Here is a 23201-nt window from a genome sequence, read left to right on the forward strand (position 1 = left end):
AATCTAGAATAAATATATAAACATTTTCCTCAATACCTTTTTTAGGGAATACTTTCCTCTGTACCACTTTGTTCTGGGGTGGATGTGGGGAGCAGGTGCAAATTAGCTTAATTTCACATAGTGTTGGGCCATTCAAGTTCACATCCAAAGGTGTAATTTCTGCTGGATGAATTCTCATCTCAGTTTCCACTTGAAGGTCCTCCCAAAAACTGTTCCTTGCTCCTTGGGATATGGATACTGCATTCATTGTAACACTGAGCGTGGGCTCTGACTCTCAGATTTCTATGGCTTGTTCACAAGACTTTTTGAAACTCCTGAGGTCAGAGACTTCACTCCCTTCATCAGATGCTGTGAGTGAAGAAGTCATCACCACTCTCCAGAAGTAGATGAGGCAGACACCTCAGCTGATCCTGACAAGCCTTTTTCAATGCACCTGCAGCCAATCAACTTCTGACCAGTTGGCCTGATCTTGTTCAGTAATAAAGACCATGTGCTGTCAACACAAAGCTCATTTCCAGGGGTTGTGTATGCCATCCAAGACCAGAGAGTGCTTTGGGGGCTAACTCTTAGCTTTCTCTGGTTCTTTGAGAGTTAGCTGTCCTTCTCTGCCCTGACTCTGCCCCTTTTATGAAGGTAACGCTCCTCTCGTTTGTCTCTGGGTTTAGCATGAATTTGTCCAGTTAGACTTTTGACCTGTAGGGTCCTGACCCTTTCTTATCCTTCCTGCATTTCTATTGAAGTCATATGGAAAGATACAAACTATATGCATTTTAATACAACGTGTAAGCTGTATGTACACCATTAATCAGAATATTGAAAAAGAATAAAACCACATACATCAAAACAACAAGCATGGTCTAGAAGTCCTTATATCCTTTCCAAACCAGGCAGCCCTGAACTCTACTTTCTCCACAGGTATGCCATGACACAGAAGCTTAACAAAATGTAGTTGTTATTCCATTGCTATAGGTAGTAAAGAAGGGGAAGGGAGCAGGATGAAGGGAATAAGTATTCATAATAATAATATTAATAATATTTAACATTTTTTTACAGCACCTACTATGTCCCAGGCATTGCACTAAGTGCTTTTTTTAAAATAACAAATATTATCTGATTTGATACTCACAACAACCCTGGGAGGTGGGTGCTATTACTTTTTCCATTTTATAGTTGTGAAAACTGAGGTAGATAGAAATTATGCCTTGCTCAGGGTCATACAGCTAGCAAATATCTGAGGTTGAATTTGAATTCAGGTCTTCCTGACTCCAGACTCAGTGCTCTATCCATTGCACCACCTAGAATATAGGCAGTACAGCTTGGAGTTGGCCTGGAAGAGGACCTAGGTTCCAAAGCTTCATAGGCTATTTGTCACTTGGCTTCACGAACTCTGTGGCTGGGGCTAATTGCGGAAGGAAGCATTTCCCCATTTCTGCTACACATAACCAACAAGTGGTGAGGTGGAGCGTAAATTCATGTCTTCTAAACTCCCACACCAAGACTCTTGCTTAGCACGCTATGCATATTCATTACTGTCTCACAATTGGAAATCATGTATAGAAATCAATTATGGAAAACTATTATAGAAACAATCTAATGACTCTCAACAAATCTGGATTAGAACACAGGATGGGGATCCAGGACAACTTAGGTTATGTCCTAATGATCTATTGGCAGCATGGTGTAGTAGGAAAAGCATTTGGATTCTAGTCATGGCCCTGCCCCTTATCACCTATGTTCCCTGCTTGCTTATCTGCAAAATGGGAATAATACCATCTCTCCAATACAAAGAGCCCCTGAATTATGTATGCTTTAAAGTCAGTGAGGTGTACTGGATAGGACACTGGACTTGGAGTCAGGAAGTCATGGATTCAAATCCTGTCTGAGATACTTAGTAACTCTGTAACCCTACTTAAATCATTTGATTTCTCTATGCCTCTGTTTTCTTAACTATAAAATTAAAGATTATGGAGAACATTTGAAACTATGCCCAAAGGGCTATAAAACTGTGCATAACTTTTGATCCAACAATACCACTACTAGATCTGTATCCCAAAGAGATCATAAGAAAGGGAGAAGGACCCATATGTACAAAAATATTTATAGCAGCTCTTTTTGTGGTGGCAAAGAATTGGAAATTGAGGGGATGCCCATCAATTGGGGAATGACTGAACAAATTGTGATGTATGAATGTAATGGAATACTATTGTTCCATAAGAAATGGTGAGCAGACAGATTTCAGAAAAACCTGGAAAGACTTATGTGAACTGATGCTGAGTGAAGTGAGCAGAACCAGGAAAACATTGTACAGAGTAACAGCCACATTGTGCAATGACCAACTTTGATAGACTTAGCTCTTCTGAGCAATGTAATGATCTAACACAATTCCAAAAGACTCATAATAGAAAATGCTGTGTACATCCAGGGAAAGAACTATGGAGTCTGAATACAGATCAAAGCATATTATTTTTTCTTTTTGTTGTTTTTTCTTTCTTATGGCTTTTCCCTTTTGTTCTGATTCTTCTTTCACAACATGACTAATGTGGAAATATGTTTAATATGATCATACATGTATAGCCTATATCAGATTGCATGCTGTCTTGGGGAGGAGGGAGTAGAGGGAGGGGGGAAAATTAGAACTCAAAATCTTATAGAAGTGAATATTGAAAACTAAAATTTAATTAATTAATTAAAATTTTTTAAAAATTGAAGGGTTTCCCCATCCATAAAATCAATGACTTCTAAAGTTCCTTCCAGTTCTAAATCTATGGTCCCATCATCCTATGACTTTCATTTTTCCCTCACATATATCACAGAGTTGTTTTAATAGTAAATTGAGAAGATATGTATGAAAGTACTTTGAAACTTGTGAAAATCTATTCAAATATAAGCTATTGTAGTCTCTGATGTTGGGAATATCATTGGCCCTCTCAATGAATCAGGGATTCTTTTCAACCAATTAGCATATTTATTGTGTTTTACAACTACAAAAAAAGTTGAATTCAGTTCTATTCAATAAATCCTGACCCCCTATCATAGATATGGCACTGATAAGGTGTGGTGCTTGCTGTCAAAGAACTTATAGCTGTAAGGAAGACATGACAAGCACGTGTCAAAATATAACTAGCTAGGCCCTGACATAGAAATGACCCTGCAGTACAATGGAACTTGAATTGTATTTGTAGTCAGTGGATTTGGGTTCATTTCCTGGTTCTTTCACTTAACCTACTACTAAGTAATCTTGGTTAAGTTGCTTAATCTTTTCTGGGTCTCAGTTTCTTTATCCATAAAATGAGGGGTTAGGATTAAATTGGGTTTTCTAAATTCTCCCTCCTGGTCCCCTGCCTTCCAGCTCTGAATTTATTTTCCTATGAAGAGCAGTCCTAGCTTAGACTTCACCTCTGCCTCTTACTACAGTCTTACTTTGCCTGGGCTAGTTCACCAGCTGCCTAACTAGACATTCAGAGTCTTCTCCTACACCTGAGCTTCATTATCTGGGCATCTCCCTCCTCATATCCCTTAATGGAAGTGATAATATATAGGTTCTTTTTAATTAGCAGGGGTAGAGATGAAAGCCTCCATTTTAAGCTTTGGTCCTCAATCATTAGAACTTTTTATCAAATTCCTCCTTCAGGTCCATAGCAGGAGCTGTGATGCTTCTCATATTTAGGGGTAGGAGAAGGAATAAGGAACAGCAAAAGAAACAGGAAAAAGGTGATCAAAGAGAGATGAAGAGAATCATGATTATATAGTGGAAACCAAGCAAGGAGATAGTTTCAGCAAGGAAGAGCATGAACAAGAGTGTCTAATGTGGCAGAGAGGTCTTATTCATGTGTTTTGGAGAATAAGCCTGGCCACCTTACTGAAATGAAGACATGTCTGGTGACTGGTCTAACCAACGTCATATCTATTTCTGAATATGAATAAGCTGTCAAAGCAACATGAAGGGAAATTTTAATGGAAACCTCCAGTCTGATTCAGAAATTCTCATCTTCTTTGGGAGATATTTGCAAAAAAGACTACCACTGGTTGTTTGGATAGTGAAGCCCATTGGGCCTTTGGGACTTTTGAATTTTTTCTAAAAAGTCTATTTCTATGACTTCCTGACTTTCAAATCCTCACAGTCACAGATGTTTGGACAAGTCTTTCTCTTTTTTTCCTCTATTTCATTTAGACAGAGATCAGAAACCCACATCACATAGGCTTGGTAGCACTGTTACTTAGCATGCATTGTAGAATCCAAACAGTTTACTACATCTTAGATCAAAGGAAGAGTTCTTTCTCACAGTGCACCCTGGGATTAAAGTGGTTGAGCTCACAAGTGAGCAGACCATAGGCCCTTTGTATTTTGGTTGGATTGGCCACATTAGGCTATTTTGCCAGTACTAGGTCATAAGAGAGGGAAGCTGCAGCTCCTGCCTCTGTTCGACTTGGCGTTTGGTATTTGTCCACCCCAGTTTTTTTTTAATTGAACCTCCTGTTTTCAAACTGCTAGTCTGCTCTCTTTACAGTTGTTTGTTTTCAAAGGGGGTGGCAAGTGGTTGACTGAGCCTCACTGGCTTTATCTCTCTGACTGATTCACTGGTTGCAGAAAGTGATGATTGAAAAAAGAAGGTAGAAAGAACCCTCAGAAGGAGGGAAGAAGTAGATTATGACAGGAGGGAAAAAGATACAAGAAAGGAGAGAAAAATCTGAGGTTATGGCATATGCCTTTCCCAATCCCTCTTAATTCTAGTGCCTTCCCTCTGTTGATTATTTCTGATGTGTCCTGTATATAGTTGTTTGCATGTTGGCTTTCCCATTAGATTGTGAACTTCTTGATGTCAGGAACTGTCTTTTATCTTTTTGTTTGTTTTTGTATCCCTAGCACTTAGCACAGCTCCTGGTAAATATCAGGTGTTTAATAAGTGCTTATTGTTTGAGATGCTCTCAGCCCAGCAGGGTTATTGGCTTAATAATCTTACATTTATAGGTTGTTTGAAGGTATACAAAGTGTGTCCTCTCAGCACCCTTATGAGTTAGATAGTACAAATATTACTATCTTCATTTTATAGATGAGGAAACTGAGGCTCCAGAGTGAGTGAAGTGGCTTGCCTAGTGTCACATGGCCAGTAAGTATTAGAGCTAGAATTTGAATCAGACCTTCTATTTTGTGTTTCATGTTCTTTCCACTGTGCTCCACTGCCTCTCTTTCTTCTGAGAGCTTTTTAATTTTTTTAAATAAATGTTTATTTTAATTTTATTATATATTTAGAAGGAATAACAAGTTATATATAACAGATTTGCAGTTTCCTGTGCAATCATCTTTTTTATTATACTATGTTGTGGAAATACTTGTTTTTCCCATAAATTAAAAATAAAATAATTTTTTAAAAAAGATGTTTTCTTCCATTATACTTTGATGGAATGGCCAATTCTTCCTTATTCTATTCTTTCTATCATAGTATGATGGAACTTTAGAGTTGGAAGACATCTTAGAGATCATTTTGTCTAATTTATCCCTGAACAGAAACTGATACTAAAGTGTCCCTAAGAAGTAATCTTCTAGACTCTGCTTTAAAATCTCTGGTGATTGGAGGGAGGGTAGGGAAGGTAGTTTGCCACCTCCAGAGACAGCTCATTCCACCTTCAGTCAGCACTACTTACTAGAAAACTTTTTTTTCCTCACATTGAACTGAAATTTCAAAATCTTAAATTTTTGTCCCACTTCTTCCTGCCCTTTGTCCCCTCCAGGGCCAAGAAAAACAATTCTAATCTCTCTTCCATATGGCAACCCTTCTGATACTTAAAGAAAGATATTCCTTCCTTCCTTCTGTTCTATTCTATTCCTTCCTTTCTCCTGCCATATATAGTCTCTTCTTCAGGTCACTCTTCACCTTGTCAATGTCCTTAAAACGCTATGTCCAAAACTGAACATAATGCTTAATATATAATCTAACTAGGGCTGAGTACAGTAGCCTTAAGCATTACCCTCATTCTGAATATACTATTTCTATTACTTTAACATAAGATCAAGTTGGTAATTCATATTTCATTTGTAGTACAAGTAAAAACAAACACCCTTCCAAGTTTTTTTTTTTTTAACATAAGCTGTTTTCTAACCACAACTACCCAGTTCTATCTTGATGTAGTTGATTTTTTTGAACCCAAGTATAGGGCTTTAAATTTATCCTAATTTAATATCATCTTACTAACCATTCTTTTAACCTATTAAGGTCTTTTAGTATTCTAGTTCTGTTATTCATTGTATTAGTTATGCCTCCCAAGTTGTTATCATGCATAGATTTGGTAAGTGTGAAATTTATGTCTTCATTGACGTACAGATGTTAAACAGAACAAGGCCAAGAATAGAATTCTGGGACTGTCCACTTCAGATCTCTCTCCATATTTCTCTCTGTTCATTAATCATTTCTCTTTGGATCTGGTCATTCAACCAACTCTTAGTGTCTTTCATTGTACTGTCATCTGGTACGAATCTCACCATCTGGGCCATACCATTATTGGGAGAAATTTTGTTGATTGCTAATAATGTTGCTGCTATTGTACAGTTATACTATGTCTATGGCATTCCCCTGATCATTTATTTGAGTGACTGTCAAAAAGGGATATGAACTTAGTTTAACATAACTTGTTTGTGATGAATTCATGAGTCATTTAATAGTCACTGTTTCTTTAAGTGCTCATAAACCATCTCTCTAATAACATGTTCAATAATTTTGCCAGAAATCAAAGTTAAGTTCATTTATCTTCTCATGTGCCTCTCCCTTAAAGTTTTTAGCAAAGGCATTTACTAAGATGGTAAAGGAAGGATGGTTGGCAGAAAACATTCCCTCCCCTCCCCCAAAATTCTGGAGTATGTTTTCCCACAAATATGTATACTATCCATGGGAAGAGATTACAGTGGTAGGATGCAAGTATGGCAAAGTTAATTCCTACTCTCTGGTCCTATAGGGCCTTACAGGCCCTTTCTCCCTTGGAAGAATCTTAAGAGTTTCCTTTAGGGAGAGTGTGTCCTATGGGTAGCTGCTAGGTTAGGCTTCCAGGTTCTTGAGTCAATAGCTGGTTCTTGTGTGGAGCTATGCTCCCTGAAATTTCAGAGGAGGGTGGGAACACCTCTAGGAACTCTTTTTCAAAAATCATTGCATTTGCCCTGTTTGTTATAGTCCTGTGGCAGTTTCCTATTCCCGTTTTTTTTAGGATCACCAACAATGGTCCAGCTGTTTCATTTACAAACTCTTTTGATATCTTGGGATGCATAGTAGTTAGTTCTGGCCTTTTGACTTAAACTCATCGAGGGCATCTAGGCACTCTTTTTCTCTTCTTGTCTTGGCTTTTGATTACCTGCTTGCCATTTCTGTTCTATAGTTTCAGTCTGAAGATAAATGCTCTTGATATAGAAGCAAAGTAAGAGCTGAGTAGTTCTCCTCCATCATCTGTTATCATCATCCCAAATAATCAGTCTAATCCTCCTTTGATCTTATTTTCAACAAAACTTTAAAAGACCCCTTTGTTGCCTCAGCTCATTGTTGGCTTTAACGTTCCTGAAATTATTTTCATAGGAACATGCCAGTTTTTTGCATTTGTCCTGGTACCTGCCCTTGGTTCCACCTTTGCTACATACCTTTAAAGAAAGACATTCCAGTTGTATTTTACCTATGGCACATGGAATTACACTTGCCCTCATCTTTAACTTCTCCTTTCTCATCTTATATTTCTAGGCTTATGACCTCTTGTTTGCATTATGCCACATTTTGCTTCTTCCCAAAAGCTGTGCTTCTGATGGTCTGGTGAGTAGGGCTTTGGAAACCACTGGGACTCTTTGACTGTGCTTTCCCAGATACCTATCTGCAACTACTATTACAATGCAAAGTATAACTTTAGGAGGCATCACAGAATCACAGAACTCAATGAAATATCTATTGGTTAATTGAACTAGTATGTCTACAGGTATTTCAGAGTCTTTTAAAGTCAGAGGACCTGGGTTCAAATACTGTTTGTTACCTTTGTGACCTTGGGCACTAAATCTTCCTGGGCCTCAGTTTCCTTAGCTGTAAAATCCAGATCTATATTGATTATACTGTGATGCTGAGATTTTTCTTTGAGTTTAATTTCCCCACCTGCACAGGACTTAAAGAGAATTTGTATTGAGACTTACATTCATCTGAGCTCTTGTAGGTGCAGGTATCCACTGTGGAGTTCTAAAGGTGGCTGCCCTAGCTGAATACCTGAGGAAATCTAAGAATTCTATGATTTCTTTTTGTTTAATAACGCTGGCTCCTTGTACATTGGCTTTTTGGTGCACTTGGGAGGTCACGTCTATCTTTATACCATGCTTGTGAATCAGCTAATGAGTCACCTCTTGAAACCACAATTGCTTCTTAGTCCCCAGAAGTGGCACTGACCAAGGGTGTGTCAGAATAAAGCTCACCTATGTAACCCTTCCAGCAACACCTTTGGCTTCCCTGTCACTGGCTGCATGCATTAGAAATAGTTGTGGTTTTTAATGCAGTGATATTTCCTCTTTAGGGACTCCAGCCCCTAGTCAAGTTTCAGCAACTGCTCACTAACTCTCAAGACATAGTCCTTGTTTCTCCTTCGCCTAATGGAGGGAGTGTTTGTATTTGCACAGGACTTTTAATGGGCTCTAGGTTGTTGGCTGCAAGTGGGATTGTTGGTTCAGAGCCAGAGGGATTTTTAAATGTTTGGTGAAGCTTACCATTGCCAGAGACAGGGACTTTTCCTCCCCCCTCCTCAACCCCCCCCACCTTGTATGTGTAGCCTATGTCAACACACAACATACATTCAATCCTGTTAAACCATCAGCCAAGACAGCACAGGGTGGGGGCTGCCTGGGATGACACATTGCTGCTGCTGCTGCTGCTGCTCCATGGGCTTTGTAACTGTTTCTGTGGATACTGTCGGCCAGAAGTTAGGGATTAGTTGTGGGGGAGGTTCAGGGGAGGGGGAGTTTGGGAGAGACCAGGTCTCCTTCCAGAAATAGAGGAGAAAGAAAGTTCCTTCTTTAGCTGCCACTGATGATCTGAATCAGACTCCTCTGGATGGAAGGAGCTCCCAAAAATGTGTTCCCCTTGGCAGGACTACACCTAAATTACCCTACAAAGATTAATCTTTTCTATTTTTACAATGTTCTAAGAAGAGACTTCACAGCCTTTCTTGGTAAATTTGTCCACTGGTTCTTTACCCTCTTTGCCTCTTGTTGGAAGCAAAGAATTGCTGATTGCCGTTCTTTGTATAAAACAGGCCTTCATAGTCTTAAGAGACACTTGTCAGGTATCTGTTCTCTCTGCCGAACTGTGGAAAGTTTTGGGTTTTTTTCAGAGTGGATGATTATATGCAGTTGGAGGCAAATCAAAAGAATAACTAGAAAAAAATAACCTATTTTTGGAGACGCATAGTTGGAAAGCAGCCACAAGGGTAGATGATGGACTTGGAATGAGGAAGATTTGGGTTCAAATCTTATCTCTAGGACAACCTAGCAGCCTGACCATGGACAAGTAACTTAACCTATTAGTTCTCCCACAACTGTCTAAGATACCAGGGACCAGAACCACCCCACCCAAAAAAGATATGTATTTATCTCAAAGAGTTCCTATGAGGGTCAGTGAGGAAAAGGATATACAGAGGTAGAAAAAATATCTCTATCTGTCTACCCATCCATCCATCCATCCATTTCTCTCTCTCTCTCTGTAAAGTTAATACAGAGTTATTAAAATAAAATCTGTTTCTGGGCCTCCAAAAACTTCAGTCCCCTTTTGAGAGAACACTGTGTCTCCCGTCCTACCCACTGTAATGAGGCTATTTCCATGTACATACAAATGATACTTTGATCTCTTTAGGGAACTATTCCATTCTGCTAGTCATATCCATAGGTATGTAATTAAATGACTTCACCTAAGCAGCTCCTTTAATAAGATATAACCACTATTATTCAGATTCTTTTCTTTCAGCCCAGACCTATGATTTCATCAATATAAGGGAGTCATCAGGTGCTTCCTCTACCAACAGAGGTTAACATTCTGCAGTTTTATAGTCAGAGCAACAGTTTAGAGGATCCAAAGATACTTTCAGGGGGTTTAAGACTTCAAAACTATTTTCATAATAATACTAAGACATTTTAATTTATAATATACTGAATATAAATAGATTTAATCCATACAAACAAAAGCTCTTTGGGGCATCCTCAATAATTTTTTATGAGCATAAAGTAATCTTGAGACCAAAAATTTTGAGAACTACTATCAGAGAGTTATCCGGGGATCTCAGAAGTTGTCACTGACCCAGATCATATAACCATTATGAGTCAGAGGCAAGATTGGAAAATGAGAGAAGTGTTGAACCTGAGTCCCCAGGGCTATCCATTTATGCTGTGTTACTCATTTTCCAATAATGATGATGATGATGATAATAATAATCTGTAGTAGTAATAGTAATAGTGGTAGTAGTAGTAGTAGAGGTGGTAGTGGTAGTAATGATAGTAGCAGTAGCAGCAGTAGTTGTAGTAGTAGAGGTGGTAGTGGTAGTGATAGTAGTGATAGTAGTAGTAGTAGTAGTAGTAGTAGTAGAGGTGATGGTGGTAGTAATGGTAGTAGTAATAGCAATAGCAGCAGCAGCAATAGTAGTAGTAGTGGTGGTTGTGTTGGTAATGGTAGTAGTGATAGTAGTAGTAGTAGCAGCAGCAGCAGCAGCAGTAGTAGTAGTAGTAGAGGTAGTGGTGGTGATGGTGGTAGGGCAGAAGTAGCAAAAGTGCTTTATGTATGTTAATTCATTTAATTCTCACTAGAATCCTATAAGGTAGGTGCTATTATTATTCCCATTTTACTGAAAACAAAACTAAAACCCAAAGAGTCAAATGTCTTGCTGAGGGTCACACAGCTACCAAGTATGTGAGGCAGGTTTTGAACTGAGGTTTTCGGGACTCCAAGTTTCTCACTATATTCAGTGTCATATACTTCTCTCTCTTTTTTCCTTTCTCTCCTCTCTCATTCACTGGCTTCCCTGGAAATGAAAGCGACTTAAGAAGGATTAGGCAAATTGTGACATATGAGGCGACTGCTGATAGCATAAGATTTCAGACCTCTTTTTTTGTCTTGATTTTTTTTCTCCTCTTTTTAAAATTTCTCTCAACCCCTGAAAAAGCGGATGAAAGTGTGATATGCAGGAGAGAAGCATGTTGCAGTGGATATAGGACTTGCATTGGAATCAGAATGGCCTGGTTTCAACTCTGGCCTCTGACATATACTGGCTCTGTGCCCATGGTCAAATTACTTAATTTTTTGGTGCCTCAAGCACAGATGTTATGATTTTAAGTTGTGGAAGAGATACCAATCTGCATTGGTAGAGAGATACTCTGATCAGAGGAATGACCCAGACTCCTTACTCCCCCCAAAATTATATATGCACAGCTATGGGATGGGCAATTCATTGAGCTAATCTATCACTACATGTATCTTTTATCCATGCTGCAGATAAATAATAAATCGGACCTAGAAAGTAGGGAGAAGTAATGCAGCTGAATTACATTTGGGAAACTGCATCAATATATTTTTTTTAATGATCCCAAATGGTTTATTGTTGCAAAGGCACATTTTTTTTTAATATCGGCATTATCCTGGTTCTGCTACATAGCTTTGAATCCTGGAACACAATGATCACAGAAGAACTAAAATTCTAGACAGCTTGGAAAGCAAAGGAAAGGTGCATGGTCAGCAGACATGGTTTGCAGTATGCTTAGAGGATGATGAAGTGGAATAACATACATAATTGATGACCAAATGTTGGTCAGAGGAGGGGGTTGGTCATGTAAGAAGAACAAGAGAACAGATGGACCATCTTGAAGTCTAAAGAGAGGAGGAAGGCCTCCAAAATTGTTGGAGATTTCATAGGAAAGCATGGGTAAGACTCCCATAGGATGGACACACATGGAAGGATGGTGATCTGTGTATTTGATGAAGGAGATAGCTACACTGAGGAAAGAATTTAAGTTACTCTAAGTATTCTCCAAAGAGGCAGAGGGGCTGGTGGATAGAGTGCGGGGTTCTGTGGTTCAGATCCTGCCTCTGACAATTACTAACTGGGGGATACTGAGCAATCCACTTGTCCTTTGCACTTCACATGACTCTCGCGAGTGGATAGAGTGCTGGGTCTGGAGTCAGGAAGACCTGAGTTCAAATTCAGATTCATAAACTTACTAATTTTCTGACCCTAGATGAGTCACTTAATTTCTATCTGCCTCAGTTTCCCCAACTGTAAGATGGGGGTCATAATAGCACCTTACCCTGCAGGGTTATTGTGAGGATCAAATCAACTAATATTTGTAAAGTGCTTAGCATAGTGCCTGGCAAATAGTAGATGCTTAATAAATGTTGCCTTATTACCATCTACTAAATTACATATAGTCAGGTTGCCTTGTGATTGGTAGGAGTTCATACACCTATGAAATCACAGTTCCTTGACTTTGCCTTAGGCTCAGCAGTGATACCTGTTGACACCCAGTAGCATTGCTTATCTAAGGAATAGCTTTGTTATTCAGTCCTTATTGTTGTGTCTAACTCTTCATGACCCCATTTGGGATTTTTTTTTTTTAGGCAATTGAGGTTAAGTGACTTGCCCAGGGTCACAGAGCTAGTAAGTGTCAAGTGTTTGGTCTGAGGCTGGATTTGAACTCAGGTTCTCTTGACTTCAGGGCCGGTGCTTTATCCACTGCGCCACCTAACTGCCTGTATTTGGGATTTTCTTGGCAAAGATACTGGAGTGGTTTGCCATTTCCTTCTCCAACTCATTTTACAGATGAGGAAATTGAGGTAGACAAGGTTAAGTGACTTGCCCAGAATCACCAAACTAGTAAGTGTCTGAGGCTAGATTTGAACTCAGGAAGATGAGTCTTCACTCCAGATTCAGTGTTCTAATCCACTGCACCACCTAGCTGCCCCTTGAGAAGTAGCACTTTGGTTTAAAAGATTGTAACACAAGTCATTCCCCAATTGATAAATGGTCCAAGGATATGCGTAGGCAGTTTTCAGATGAAGAAATTAAAGCCATCTATAGTCATATGAAAAAATGCTCTAAGTCACCATTGAGAAGAGAAATGCAAATCAAAACAACTCTGAGGTACCACATCACACCTATCAGACTGGCCAACATGACAAAACAGGAAAATGATAAATGTTGGAGAAGATGTGAGAAAATTGGAACACTAACGCATTGTTGGTGGAGTTGTGAAATGATCCAACCATTTTGGAGATCAATTTGGAACTATGCCCAAAGGGCTATAAAAATGTGCATACCCTTTGACCCAGCAGTAGCACTATTAGATCTGTATCCCAAAGAGATCATACAAATGAGGAAAAGGACCCACATGTACAAAAATATTTATAGCAGCTCTTTTTGTAGTAAAGAATTGGAAATTGAGAGGATGCCTATCAGTTGGGGAATGGCTGAACAAGTTGTGGTATATGAATATGATGGAATACTATTGTGTTACAGAAATGATGTACAGGCAGACTTCAGAAAAACCTGGAAAGACTTGCATGGGGGCAGCTAGGTGGCACAGTAGATAGAGCTCTGACCTTGGAGTCAGGAGGACCTGAGTTCAAATGTGACCTCAGACACTTGGAACTTACTAGCTGTGTGACCCTGGGCAAGTCATTTAATCCCGACTGCATCACCAAAAAAACAAAAAACAAAACAAAACAAAAACAAAAACAAAAAGACTTGCATGGACTGATGCTGAGTGAAGTGAGCAGAACCAGGAGAATGTTGTACACAGTAACAGCCACATTATGCGATGACTAACTTTGATAGACTTAGCCCTTCTCAGCAATGCAAGGATCTAAGACATCTCCAAAGGTCTCATGATGAAAATGCTATCCACATCCAAAGAAAGAACTCTGGAGTTTGAATGCAGATCAAAGCATACTATTTGTTCTTTTTTTTTCCTTCTGTTTTGTTTTCTCTTTCTTGTGGTTCCTCCCATTGGTTCTAATTCTTCCTTACAACATCACTAATGTGAAAATATGTTTAATAGGAATGTATATGTATAGCCTATATCAGATTGCATGCTGTCTTGGGGAGGGAGGTGGAGAAAAATTTAAAACTCAAATGCTTATGAAGTGATTGTTGATAAATCAAAATAAATTAATAAAAAATAAAACAAAAAAGATTGTAACAGAAATCATGATAATGGAAAGGTCAAAGGTTGTCCCATGATGGAATTAATGATACTGGAGGTGCTTCTAGATGTTATAGCCCCAAAGAGCCAAGAGTATTTTAATAAGGGTCAGGTTGTCAGTCAAGTGTTTTACTTAGTGACTTAAAGGTAATTATAGAATACTTAATTACCTCTAATTCTATTTAGGGAAAATTTAGTGAACTCCAGTATCCTTTAGGCATATTTTAGTCTTCTAATCTCAGCACTTTAGCCCTATATGAGTGTGTGTTTGTGTGTGTGTGTGTGTGTGTGTGTGTGTGTGAAATAAAGTCAATGTTTTAATAATGGTGGTTGGCTGAAACTGATGGGTCTTGTCTGAGTTTTTCTTCCATCTAAATCTCACTTAATTTATAAAGTGGGGGTTTGTTTGTCAGTTTTTTGAATTTCTGATTTAAAATCTGGTTTTCCCTCTGGTGAAATATTCCTTTAATGGTTCTGACTCTAGAGGACAGCTGGTGGATTTTTGGTTTTGTTTTGTTTTGTTTTAGCATCTTGACAGAGGTCATCAACTAGGAGACTGCATTGTCATAATTTATGAAAAGAGACAGCAGTAGAAACAGTGCCAAATTTAGAGTCAGAGGTTCAATTCGCAGCTCTATCACTTACTATCTCTGTGATCTTGGACAAGTCACTTGACCAATCTGTGACTCAGTTTCCTTTTATGTAAAATAAAGGGGTTGGACTAGATGGTCCCTTTCACCCCTAAATTTGTGATTCTATTATCCTAAGTGAGAAGTGATTTCTAGTGCTCTCAGAAGCACAGGAGCTTGACAAAAAGCGAGAGCTTTATTTCATTTTCACCTCAATCAACAATTGCTTATTGGGCTCCTATTCTGCACAATGATGGGTGATGACAAGTTAAAGACAAATTTTGTTGATTTATATTCATCATAGAGGCACATCAGCCTGCAGCTTCTCTGGGAATTGTGAATATTTACTGACTTCACAGTGCTCTCCTCAACATGATCGAAGATCTTGCCAAAGCAGACCCCTACCATTCCCTGAAGAATTTAACCCACCTTCCTCTGCCCAGAATGTCCTTTTCAGCTCTGCTGAAAATCTTTCCATCCTTCAAGATCCATAGCTAATGCTTCTTCTTTTAGGACATCTCTTCCAACCCTCTTCCCAGTCCCCCTCCCACCCAGAAGTAATCTTTCTCTTTTTAGGTTACATGTAGCACTTTGTACCTCTCCCAAACACTAACCAAATTCTATTTGGTGTCATGCTTATTTGTGTTCATGTCTTCATTCAGCAAACATTTATTAAATTCTGACTGTGTACCAGATACAACGTATCTAGGATCTGAGGACACAAAAGTGAAAACAGGTCCTACTCTGCCAACAAGGAAGCTACATTCTGCTAGCTTATCATTATTTCCCTTGGGAGGTTTTATGCTTCCTGAGGACGCACACTCCTATCTTATTCCTCTTTGCATCTACACAGGATCTGTACGCTGTACAAGGTGCTGTTTAATAAATGTGTCTTGATTTTACTGACCCAGATACAAATGACCAACTCACCAGACTGAATTCTCTCCTGGAAGCGAGCTGTTCCCCAAATCAGTGTCTATATTCAGAAGCCAGTGCTATTTATTGCATGTATTACTCATTATTTTGACTGTCTGTCCTGGATGGATTGGGTTGCAGATAGGCACTTGCGTTTAATAGGCTGATGCCAAATGGACAAGCCACTGAAAAAAACAGGCTTAAACACAGAGACATCTGCTTCTGTTTCCCAAGTAACTGTGTAGCAACGTACAAAGCGCTTGGTGCTAAGGCACATGCTTCGTATTATTTGCTCGTTATACCCGAATACTATTTTCATGTGGCTGGTGATGAAAGAGGAAGGTCAGCTTCAGAAGAGGGAGTGTTTCCGATTATGCCGACCACATCCAAATATTTACATAATTCCATCATTTTGCCTTGGCTTAGCTTTACGTATTGTAGTGATGCCATTGAGCCTATTTGCAAAATTACGTTCCATAAAGGTCTTCCTAGCTTGGGCCAGGCTGTTTTGGTGACTCTCCTGATGAGGTAGAGGGAGCTGGGAGTTCGGGCATAAGCTGTGGCTTTCTCTGCTCCAGTACTTGAAGCAAATAAAAATGGCAAATGACTTAAGAGCTACTCCAGGAAAAAAAATAGGAATTTGATATATTTCTCCCTTTCCACCTTGTCCTACTATCTTCACCTTTTCCTCTAATGTTATTTTTTAAAGCTATTTTTGCACATGGTATCCCATACTCAGTGCAGAACTGCCTCGTTAGGCAGAATGGAGAAAGCTATTTCAGTGCAAATCTGTAGTTTTGTATGTTTTTACAAACACTGAAATGGGCTTGAGTCCAGTGGCTCAGGATAGAAATGGAAAGGGAGGCTGGTTAGAAGTCATGGCATTTGAGGATTTGAAGAGTGAAGGTCGCATAGCTAAATGCAATACTTCGGAGTTCAGAGAGCAGCCACCTGTCTGCCACCTTAGGCTCCGATCTCATTTACAATCACGTTACAAAAAGCCACATGTTTGTATCCAGGCAAAAATCATTTATGCTCATTGCTAAAGCAGCTGTGCCCTGGTCTGGTTCAATTCTATATCTCTGGGAGCACATACTGCATGAAGGAAACTGGGATGGTAATTCTGGGTCCAAAGGCATTCACACAGCTGAGATTTTTAGGATAGCTTAAGCAACATCTGCCATTATCATCAATGATAATAATTCACATTTCCATGTGTGGTTTATTTAATCTTTGTAAAACATTTTCCTCACAACAATGCTATGAGATAGAGAGCATAAATATTATTATTCCCCACTCTTTTTTTTTTTCTGGTGAAGCTCAGAGATTTAGTGATTTCTCTAGGGTTACATGGCCAGTCTATCACTTAATACCTGTATGATCATGGGCAAATCACTTGACCAATTTGTGCCTCAGTTTCCTCATATGTAAAATAAGGAGGTTGGAGTAGATGGTCCCTTCTACCTCTAAATTTGTGATTCTGTTATCCTAAGTGAGAAGTAGTTTCTGGTGCTCTGAGAAGCATATGAGCTTGACAGCAAGTGAGAGCTTTCTTTCATCTTCACCTCAACCAACAGTGGCTTATGGAGCTCATGTTACAGATGTCCAGGTCTCATTTTACATATGAGGAAACTGAGGCCCAGAGAGGCCACATGATTTGCCCACAGTCACAGGAAATAAACTTCCAAGGTGGCATTTGAACACAGGTCCTCTGATACCAAATGCAGTGCTTCTTCTGGTCTTTTCCCTTTACATTGTGCCCTACTGAGCTCTAAACTCCCTGAGGAACAGGAAGAGTAAGCAGAACTCCCAAATGCGAATGTCGGTAGTTATTCCTGTCCGTCTCTCTCTCTCTATGTTTATGCTTGTTTCTTTCTCCCTGTTCCTCAAGCCTCAATCAGTTTTCTATGTTATTTTATTCAAACAGTTTCGTTTTCATGAAGGATATTAAACCTATAAGATGTATCTTTCACTATTTCATGGGTTCTACCCATTTTTGCCCTCCCCATGAGGCAAGGTGATAGGAAGTAGACTAGATTTGTAGTCAGAGAGGATTATCTGAGTTCAAATCCTAACTCTGAAGCCAGAGGGTTAGACTAGATTGCATATAAGGTCCCAATCAGTTCCAAATCCTGTGCCAAGTTTTGAAAGGTTATCCCAGCCTTTAATCTTTTGAAAAAAAAATTAACTTTCCAACCCCCTTCACTAGTGTTAACATTGATTGGGGGGGTAGGAATTAGACACTCTGAAGTGTGGACTTGGGCAGTAGCCCACGTTGTACCATCACATATTTTTACTCAGTAAATACCATAGATTTAGTTCATCTTCCAATTTTATTTCCAGATCCCCTACTAAGTTGAATTGTTCATAAATTACTTTATCTCAAAAGTTTTTAGAAGAGTTGATTTTGGAGTTCAGGTCTTAGTGGGTAACGCAGTCATAGAATGTTAGAGCAGGAAGAAATTGAGCAATCATTGTTTCCAGCCCCTCTTTTTGTACAGATGAGGAAAGTATGGTGCATAACACTCTGGTGTTTTCATTTGCTCTTGGTTTCCTGAAGTTTTACTCTCTGGGCTGAAACTCCAAGGTATATTTATTGGAGAGTTTGCTTCTGGGTTGACTCTGTTATATGACTCAGAGTAAATTTACTTTTTTCCAGTTTTCCCCCAAAACCAGACTTACAAAGTTCAAATTTTAAATGTGATTAGCATTCAATGAAGAACAGATGTCGTGTTTAACTTGGTAAAGTAAATAAATAAAAAAAATTAGGAACCAGTGAAGTATTACCTGATTTATATTTGTGTTGAACTTAAATACTTTGAAATTGCTTCATTCTGTTCTTAGTGTGGATTTGCTGGTGATGATACAGAATTATGAAATCATTTAACACCAAGGAGAGGACTCTTCCCATCTCACTCTAGGAAATTTATTTCTATTCTTCCCCCTCCCAGTCTTGACATGTTTCTTTCTCTAATAATTTCTCTCAAGAAGCAAAGCATGTTCATAATCTCTTTATCTATTACCTTCTGTCCTTTCATGCCCACCAAACCTCATCTCTGTCCTTAAGAACATTGACTCTGAACTCCAGGGACCTGGATTCAAGTCCTGCCTCTGACAAATACTAGCTGCATGACCTTGGGCAAGACACTTAACTTCCATGGGCCTCAGTTACCTCTTACATGAAATGAGAAAGTTGAATTAGATGGTCTCAAATTCTTTCTAGTTCTTGATCTACTAGTAGATCTACTGATCTACTTGATCTTATAGTCCAATAACTTCAATTTCCTCTTCTGCTTCTCACATAATTAGTCCCAATTCTTTCTATGCTGAACTGGATACCCCTACCCCCAACTCTATAGCCACATAAGCACTATTCTCTCTAACTCTAAATGGCTTCATCTTTCCACTAAGTTCTTCCCCACCTACCACTAACCTGAAATCATACCACCATCTCTAAGGTCCCCTTCAGTTTGAAATTCTATAATGCCATGATCTGTGTGTTTTGTTCCTGAGTGTAGAAAATGTTTGTTAAAAGTCTCATATGCATATAGATCCAATTGTTTAATTTAAACTCTCTCCTCACAACTTTTATTTTTTAAATTCTGAACTCAATCCCAGAAAAATGTGTATTTCCTTAAGTGTATATATATATATATATACACATATATATGTCTGTATGCATATGTATATGTGTGTGAACAAAAAAAGAGAATTGGACATGAAACTGCAGGTCTCTTATGTATAGCTTGTTTTTCTTTTTAAGCATATATATGCTCTCTCTCTATATATACTTTATATATATATATATTATATATATATATATATTTTTTGGTGAGGCAATTGGAGTTAAATGATTTGTCTAGGGTCACACAGCTAGTAAGTGTTAAGTGTCTGAGGCCAGATTTGAACCAAACTGTAACTTTCAAAGCTGTCCTGTTTGTGCTTCTTTTGGGCTTTCCTTTTATTCTCTTCTTAAAAAACAAAGAAGAGGCTTTAATGACTCTTTTTTCTTTCCTTTTTTTTCCTAAAAGAGAAAGTGTACATGACATACTTCAAGGGTTAATATGCATATTAACATTTCCTCTATCCCTTTATTAACTCTAGATAATCCACAAAGCAAATCAAGCACAGATTTGTAGTTTGCTTATTTCTGAATTGTGAATGCTCACACTGAAGATTTAATTATTGGTTCTCATGAGCAGGCATGCTGGTAGAGCTGGCTGCAGCATATCTTCCTCTTTACCCTGTCCTCTAATACTCCCATTGGAAAAAACAAAAAAAGTAAAACAAAACCCTTGTAACTTCTCTCTTGTTTTCCTTCTATTCATCTCCTTCTAGCTCGTTTCCCTCCAATTAACTTCCCCTTTTTTCTGTAATCCTTCTGTAAAACTCTCCTTTCTTTCCCCACCCCAGCACCCTCTCCTTTCTCCTCTTCCTTCAACTGACCTTGACTCTCTCCTGAAAAAATTTAGCTTAACTGGTGTGAGTACCCTCTCACCTACCCCTTGTTCTCCCCAGCTATTGCTTTCTACACTGGCTTCTTACTGCTAACCTGATTTGTTCAAAACTTTTCAGCAGTAAGTTCAAGGCTTGTCCTTAGCTGGCCTCACTTTATCTTTGCATTATTACCTTTTATTACTTCCCAAGAACCTTCCAATTTTGCCATACTAGTCACCTTACCATTGCCCCCACACCTAATCAGTCCATAAAAGGTGCATGTTGATTGCTTGATTGAGTCAAGCAGTAAGAGATGAATATAAGTGCTTTGTGATTGTAAAGCACCATATAACTGCAAGTTATCATAATTAAGTGTCACTGACCTCATTCAACAAACATTTATTGCAATGTGCAAGGCACTACATTAATGAGGATGTATTGGTAGGTCTATTCATAGAACAGCTGCCTTTTTGGACAGGAGTAAGTCTGAGAAAGGTGTAGTGAAGACTGTCTCACTTCCCAGAAAACCCCTTAATTGTCAAAGAAGAATGAGGTGAAAAAACTAGTTGATGCCGCATCATTTAGGAGATTGATGTAGTAATTCCAGTTTTTTTTTCTCTTTCTTGATTTTTCTTTTGCTATTGAATCACGGGACTCTGTTGTCACAGAGAAGAGGATGAAGTTTAACACAAATCCACTGTGAAGAGGAGAATTCTTATTGAATGAATTTTGTTCAGTCGTTTTCAGTAACACCTAACTCTTTGTGAACCCAGTTGGGGTTTTCATGGAAAGGATACTGGAGTGATTTGCCATTTCTTTCTCCAGCTCATTTTACAGATAAGGAAACTGAGGTAAACAGGATTAAGTGACTTGCCCAGGGTCATACAACTAGTTAGTATGTGAGGTCAGCTTTGAACTCAGTTCTTCCTGACTCTAGGCCTGTCACTCTATCTCACTGCATCACCTAGCTGCCCTCTATAAACATCACAGATCTGCTATTTACTGCCTGTGTGATCTTGATTAAGTCATTTAACCTTTGCATACCTCAGTCTCCTCATCTGTAAGTTGGATGGATTGGACTAGATAACCTCCCCATTGCCTTCTAGTTTTAAATCTATGGTTCTGTCATCCTTTGGTCCAAGGGATGTCCAGCAAGCTCTTAGTGTTATGGGATTATACCTCAAGAGAGGGACGAGAACTGGAGATGTTGATTTTGGAGGCATCTGCAAAGAAAGAACAAATGAACTAATGGGAGGGGTTAGGGTTATCAAAAGGGAACATAGAGAGAGAGAAGAGGGCCCAGAACAAGAGCCCTGGGGTATAGCTATGTACGAGAGATTGGACATGAATGAGGGTCCAGCAAAGGAGACTGAGAAGTGGTCAGACAAGCAGGGAAGAACCAGAAGAGAGCATTATCACAAAAATCCTGGGAGGAGAGAGTTTCTAGGAAGACGACATGGTTAACAGTATCAAATGCTGCAGAAGGGTCATGAGGTATGGGAACTGAGAAATGTCCAATGGATTTTGTGATTAGAAAGGCTGGTGGTTACTTTCAATAGAACTTCAGTCAAATGGTAGATTTAGAATCCAGAATAGTGGTAAGGAGGTAGATATAAATAATGTAGACAGCCTTATCTTATTTTGAAATTGACATGTGAGAGGGAGGGAAATGATAGTTTAAAGGGATGGTAACATCGAGTGACTTTTTTAAGGATGGAGGATAGCTAGACCTGTTTGTAGGTAGCAGGAAAGGATCCAGTAGATGAGGATAGATTGAAGATGAGTTAGAGAGGGGATAATTAAAGCATCTTTATGCATCAAGAGGAATTGGGACAGGATAGAATCAATGATACAAGTTAGAAGGGTTGGCCTTATTAAATAGAACACAACTTCATTTGAGATTAGAGTGAAAGAGGAGTGACTAGGGGATACTGTTGAAGAGATATCTGAATTAGAGAGAAGAAAGTTTTTGGATAGGCCAAATTTTCTTGGTAAAGTATGAGGCAAGGTCCTTAAATGATAGAAGAGGCAAGTTATTTTGGTGAGGGTCAATCACGTGTTGTGGTCAAGGATTCTTAATCTGGGGCGCATAAACTTAAAAACCACTTTTTTTTTTCTTAACTGTATTTCAGTGTAGTTAGTTTCTTTTGTAATACTATGTATTTTATTTTATGCCCTTTGAAACATTATTCTGAGAGAAGTCCATAGATATCACAAATTAAAAACCTCTGCTTTAGACAATGTAATATCTTTGATCTAAGTGTTCAGAGAGATCTTTATAACTCTAAGAGAAGGGATTAGTAAGATTCAGAATAGGAAGGAATTGAGTGATTACCCAGTCCAATCCTCTTACTTAACCAATGAGGAAACTGAAGTCTGGAAACAGGCAATTGAGTTGTCCAAGGACTTACACATAGTAAGTAGCAGATTTGGGATGTGCTTTTACAAAGATTTGAAGAAAACTAATTCTTAATTATCCATGGCAATTGGTTATGAGGAGAGTGTGGAAAACTAAAATCACTGGATATACCAAAACCAAACAAAAATCAGTTTAGCTTTAACCTTCCCCGACCACAAACTTTTTTTTTTAAAAAAACTACAGCAAATATAGAAATTACTAAATAAAATGGGCCTCAGTGGTCAAATATACTAAAGAAGACATTAAGAAAGAAAACTTTTGCAGGAAATTAAATACTTCTACTCCATTTGCTGAAGTCTAGAGGAAGTATTTTCTCTCTATTCAGTGCTGTCCGTTGTTCTGGTGAGAGAAGGCAGTGTTACTGACCAGATGACAACAAGTATTCTGAAGAGGGGGTGATGGGAAAGTTAGCACTGACAGATTTCAACCGCTCCTCAGTCCAATGACCAGACAACTACAGAGACTATTTCAGAGCTAAATTATCTGTTAGCGTGATGGAAGCTGTGGAGTTAGGATTGGCTTTAAAAGAGAACATGGAGCAACTTAGAGATTAGGGCCTTAGGATCATAAATTCAGAGCTGGAAGGGACCTCAGAGATCATCTAGTCCAACACTCT

The 23201-nt window shown here is 38.8% G+C and overlaps 1 protein-coding gene across 4 annotated transcripts in view; it reads left to right on the forward strand.

Moving 5' to 3' along the window:
• The window catches only part of THSD4 (thrombospondin type 1 domain containing 4), an 865877-nt gene that overhangs the window by 120370 nt on the left and 722306 nt on the right, over positions 1–23201 (forward strand). For 3 of the 4 annotated variants that reach the window (XM_027852227.1, XM_027852225.1, XM_027852226.1), the window contains one exon: positions 7716–7784. The exons of the other annotated variant lie outside the window; for it this stretch is intronic. In XM_027852227.1, coding sequence (XP_027708028.1) covers positions 7716–7784 — 69 coding nt within the window. The remainder of the gene's footprint in view (positions 1–7715; positions 7785–23201) is intronic. 4 annotated transcript variants of the gene reach the window in all.

The sequence above is a fragment of the Vombatus ursinus genome, unplaced genomic scaffold (genome assembly GCF_900497805.2).
Source record: "Vombatus ursinus unplaced genomic scaffold, bare-nosed wombat genome assembly UNPS02009205.1, whole genome shotgun sequence".
Classification (NCBI taxonomy): Eukaryota; Metazoa; Chordata; class Mammalia; order Diprotodontia; family Vombatidae; genus Vombatus; species Vombatus ursinus.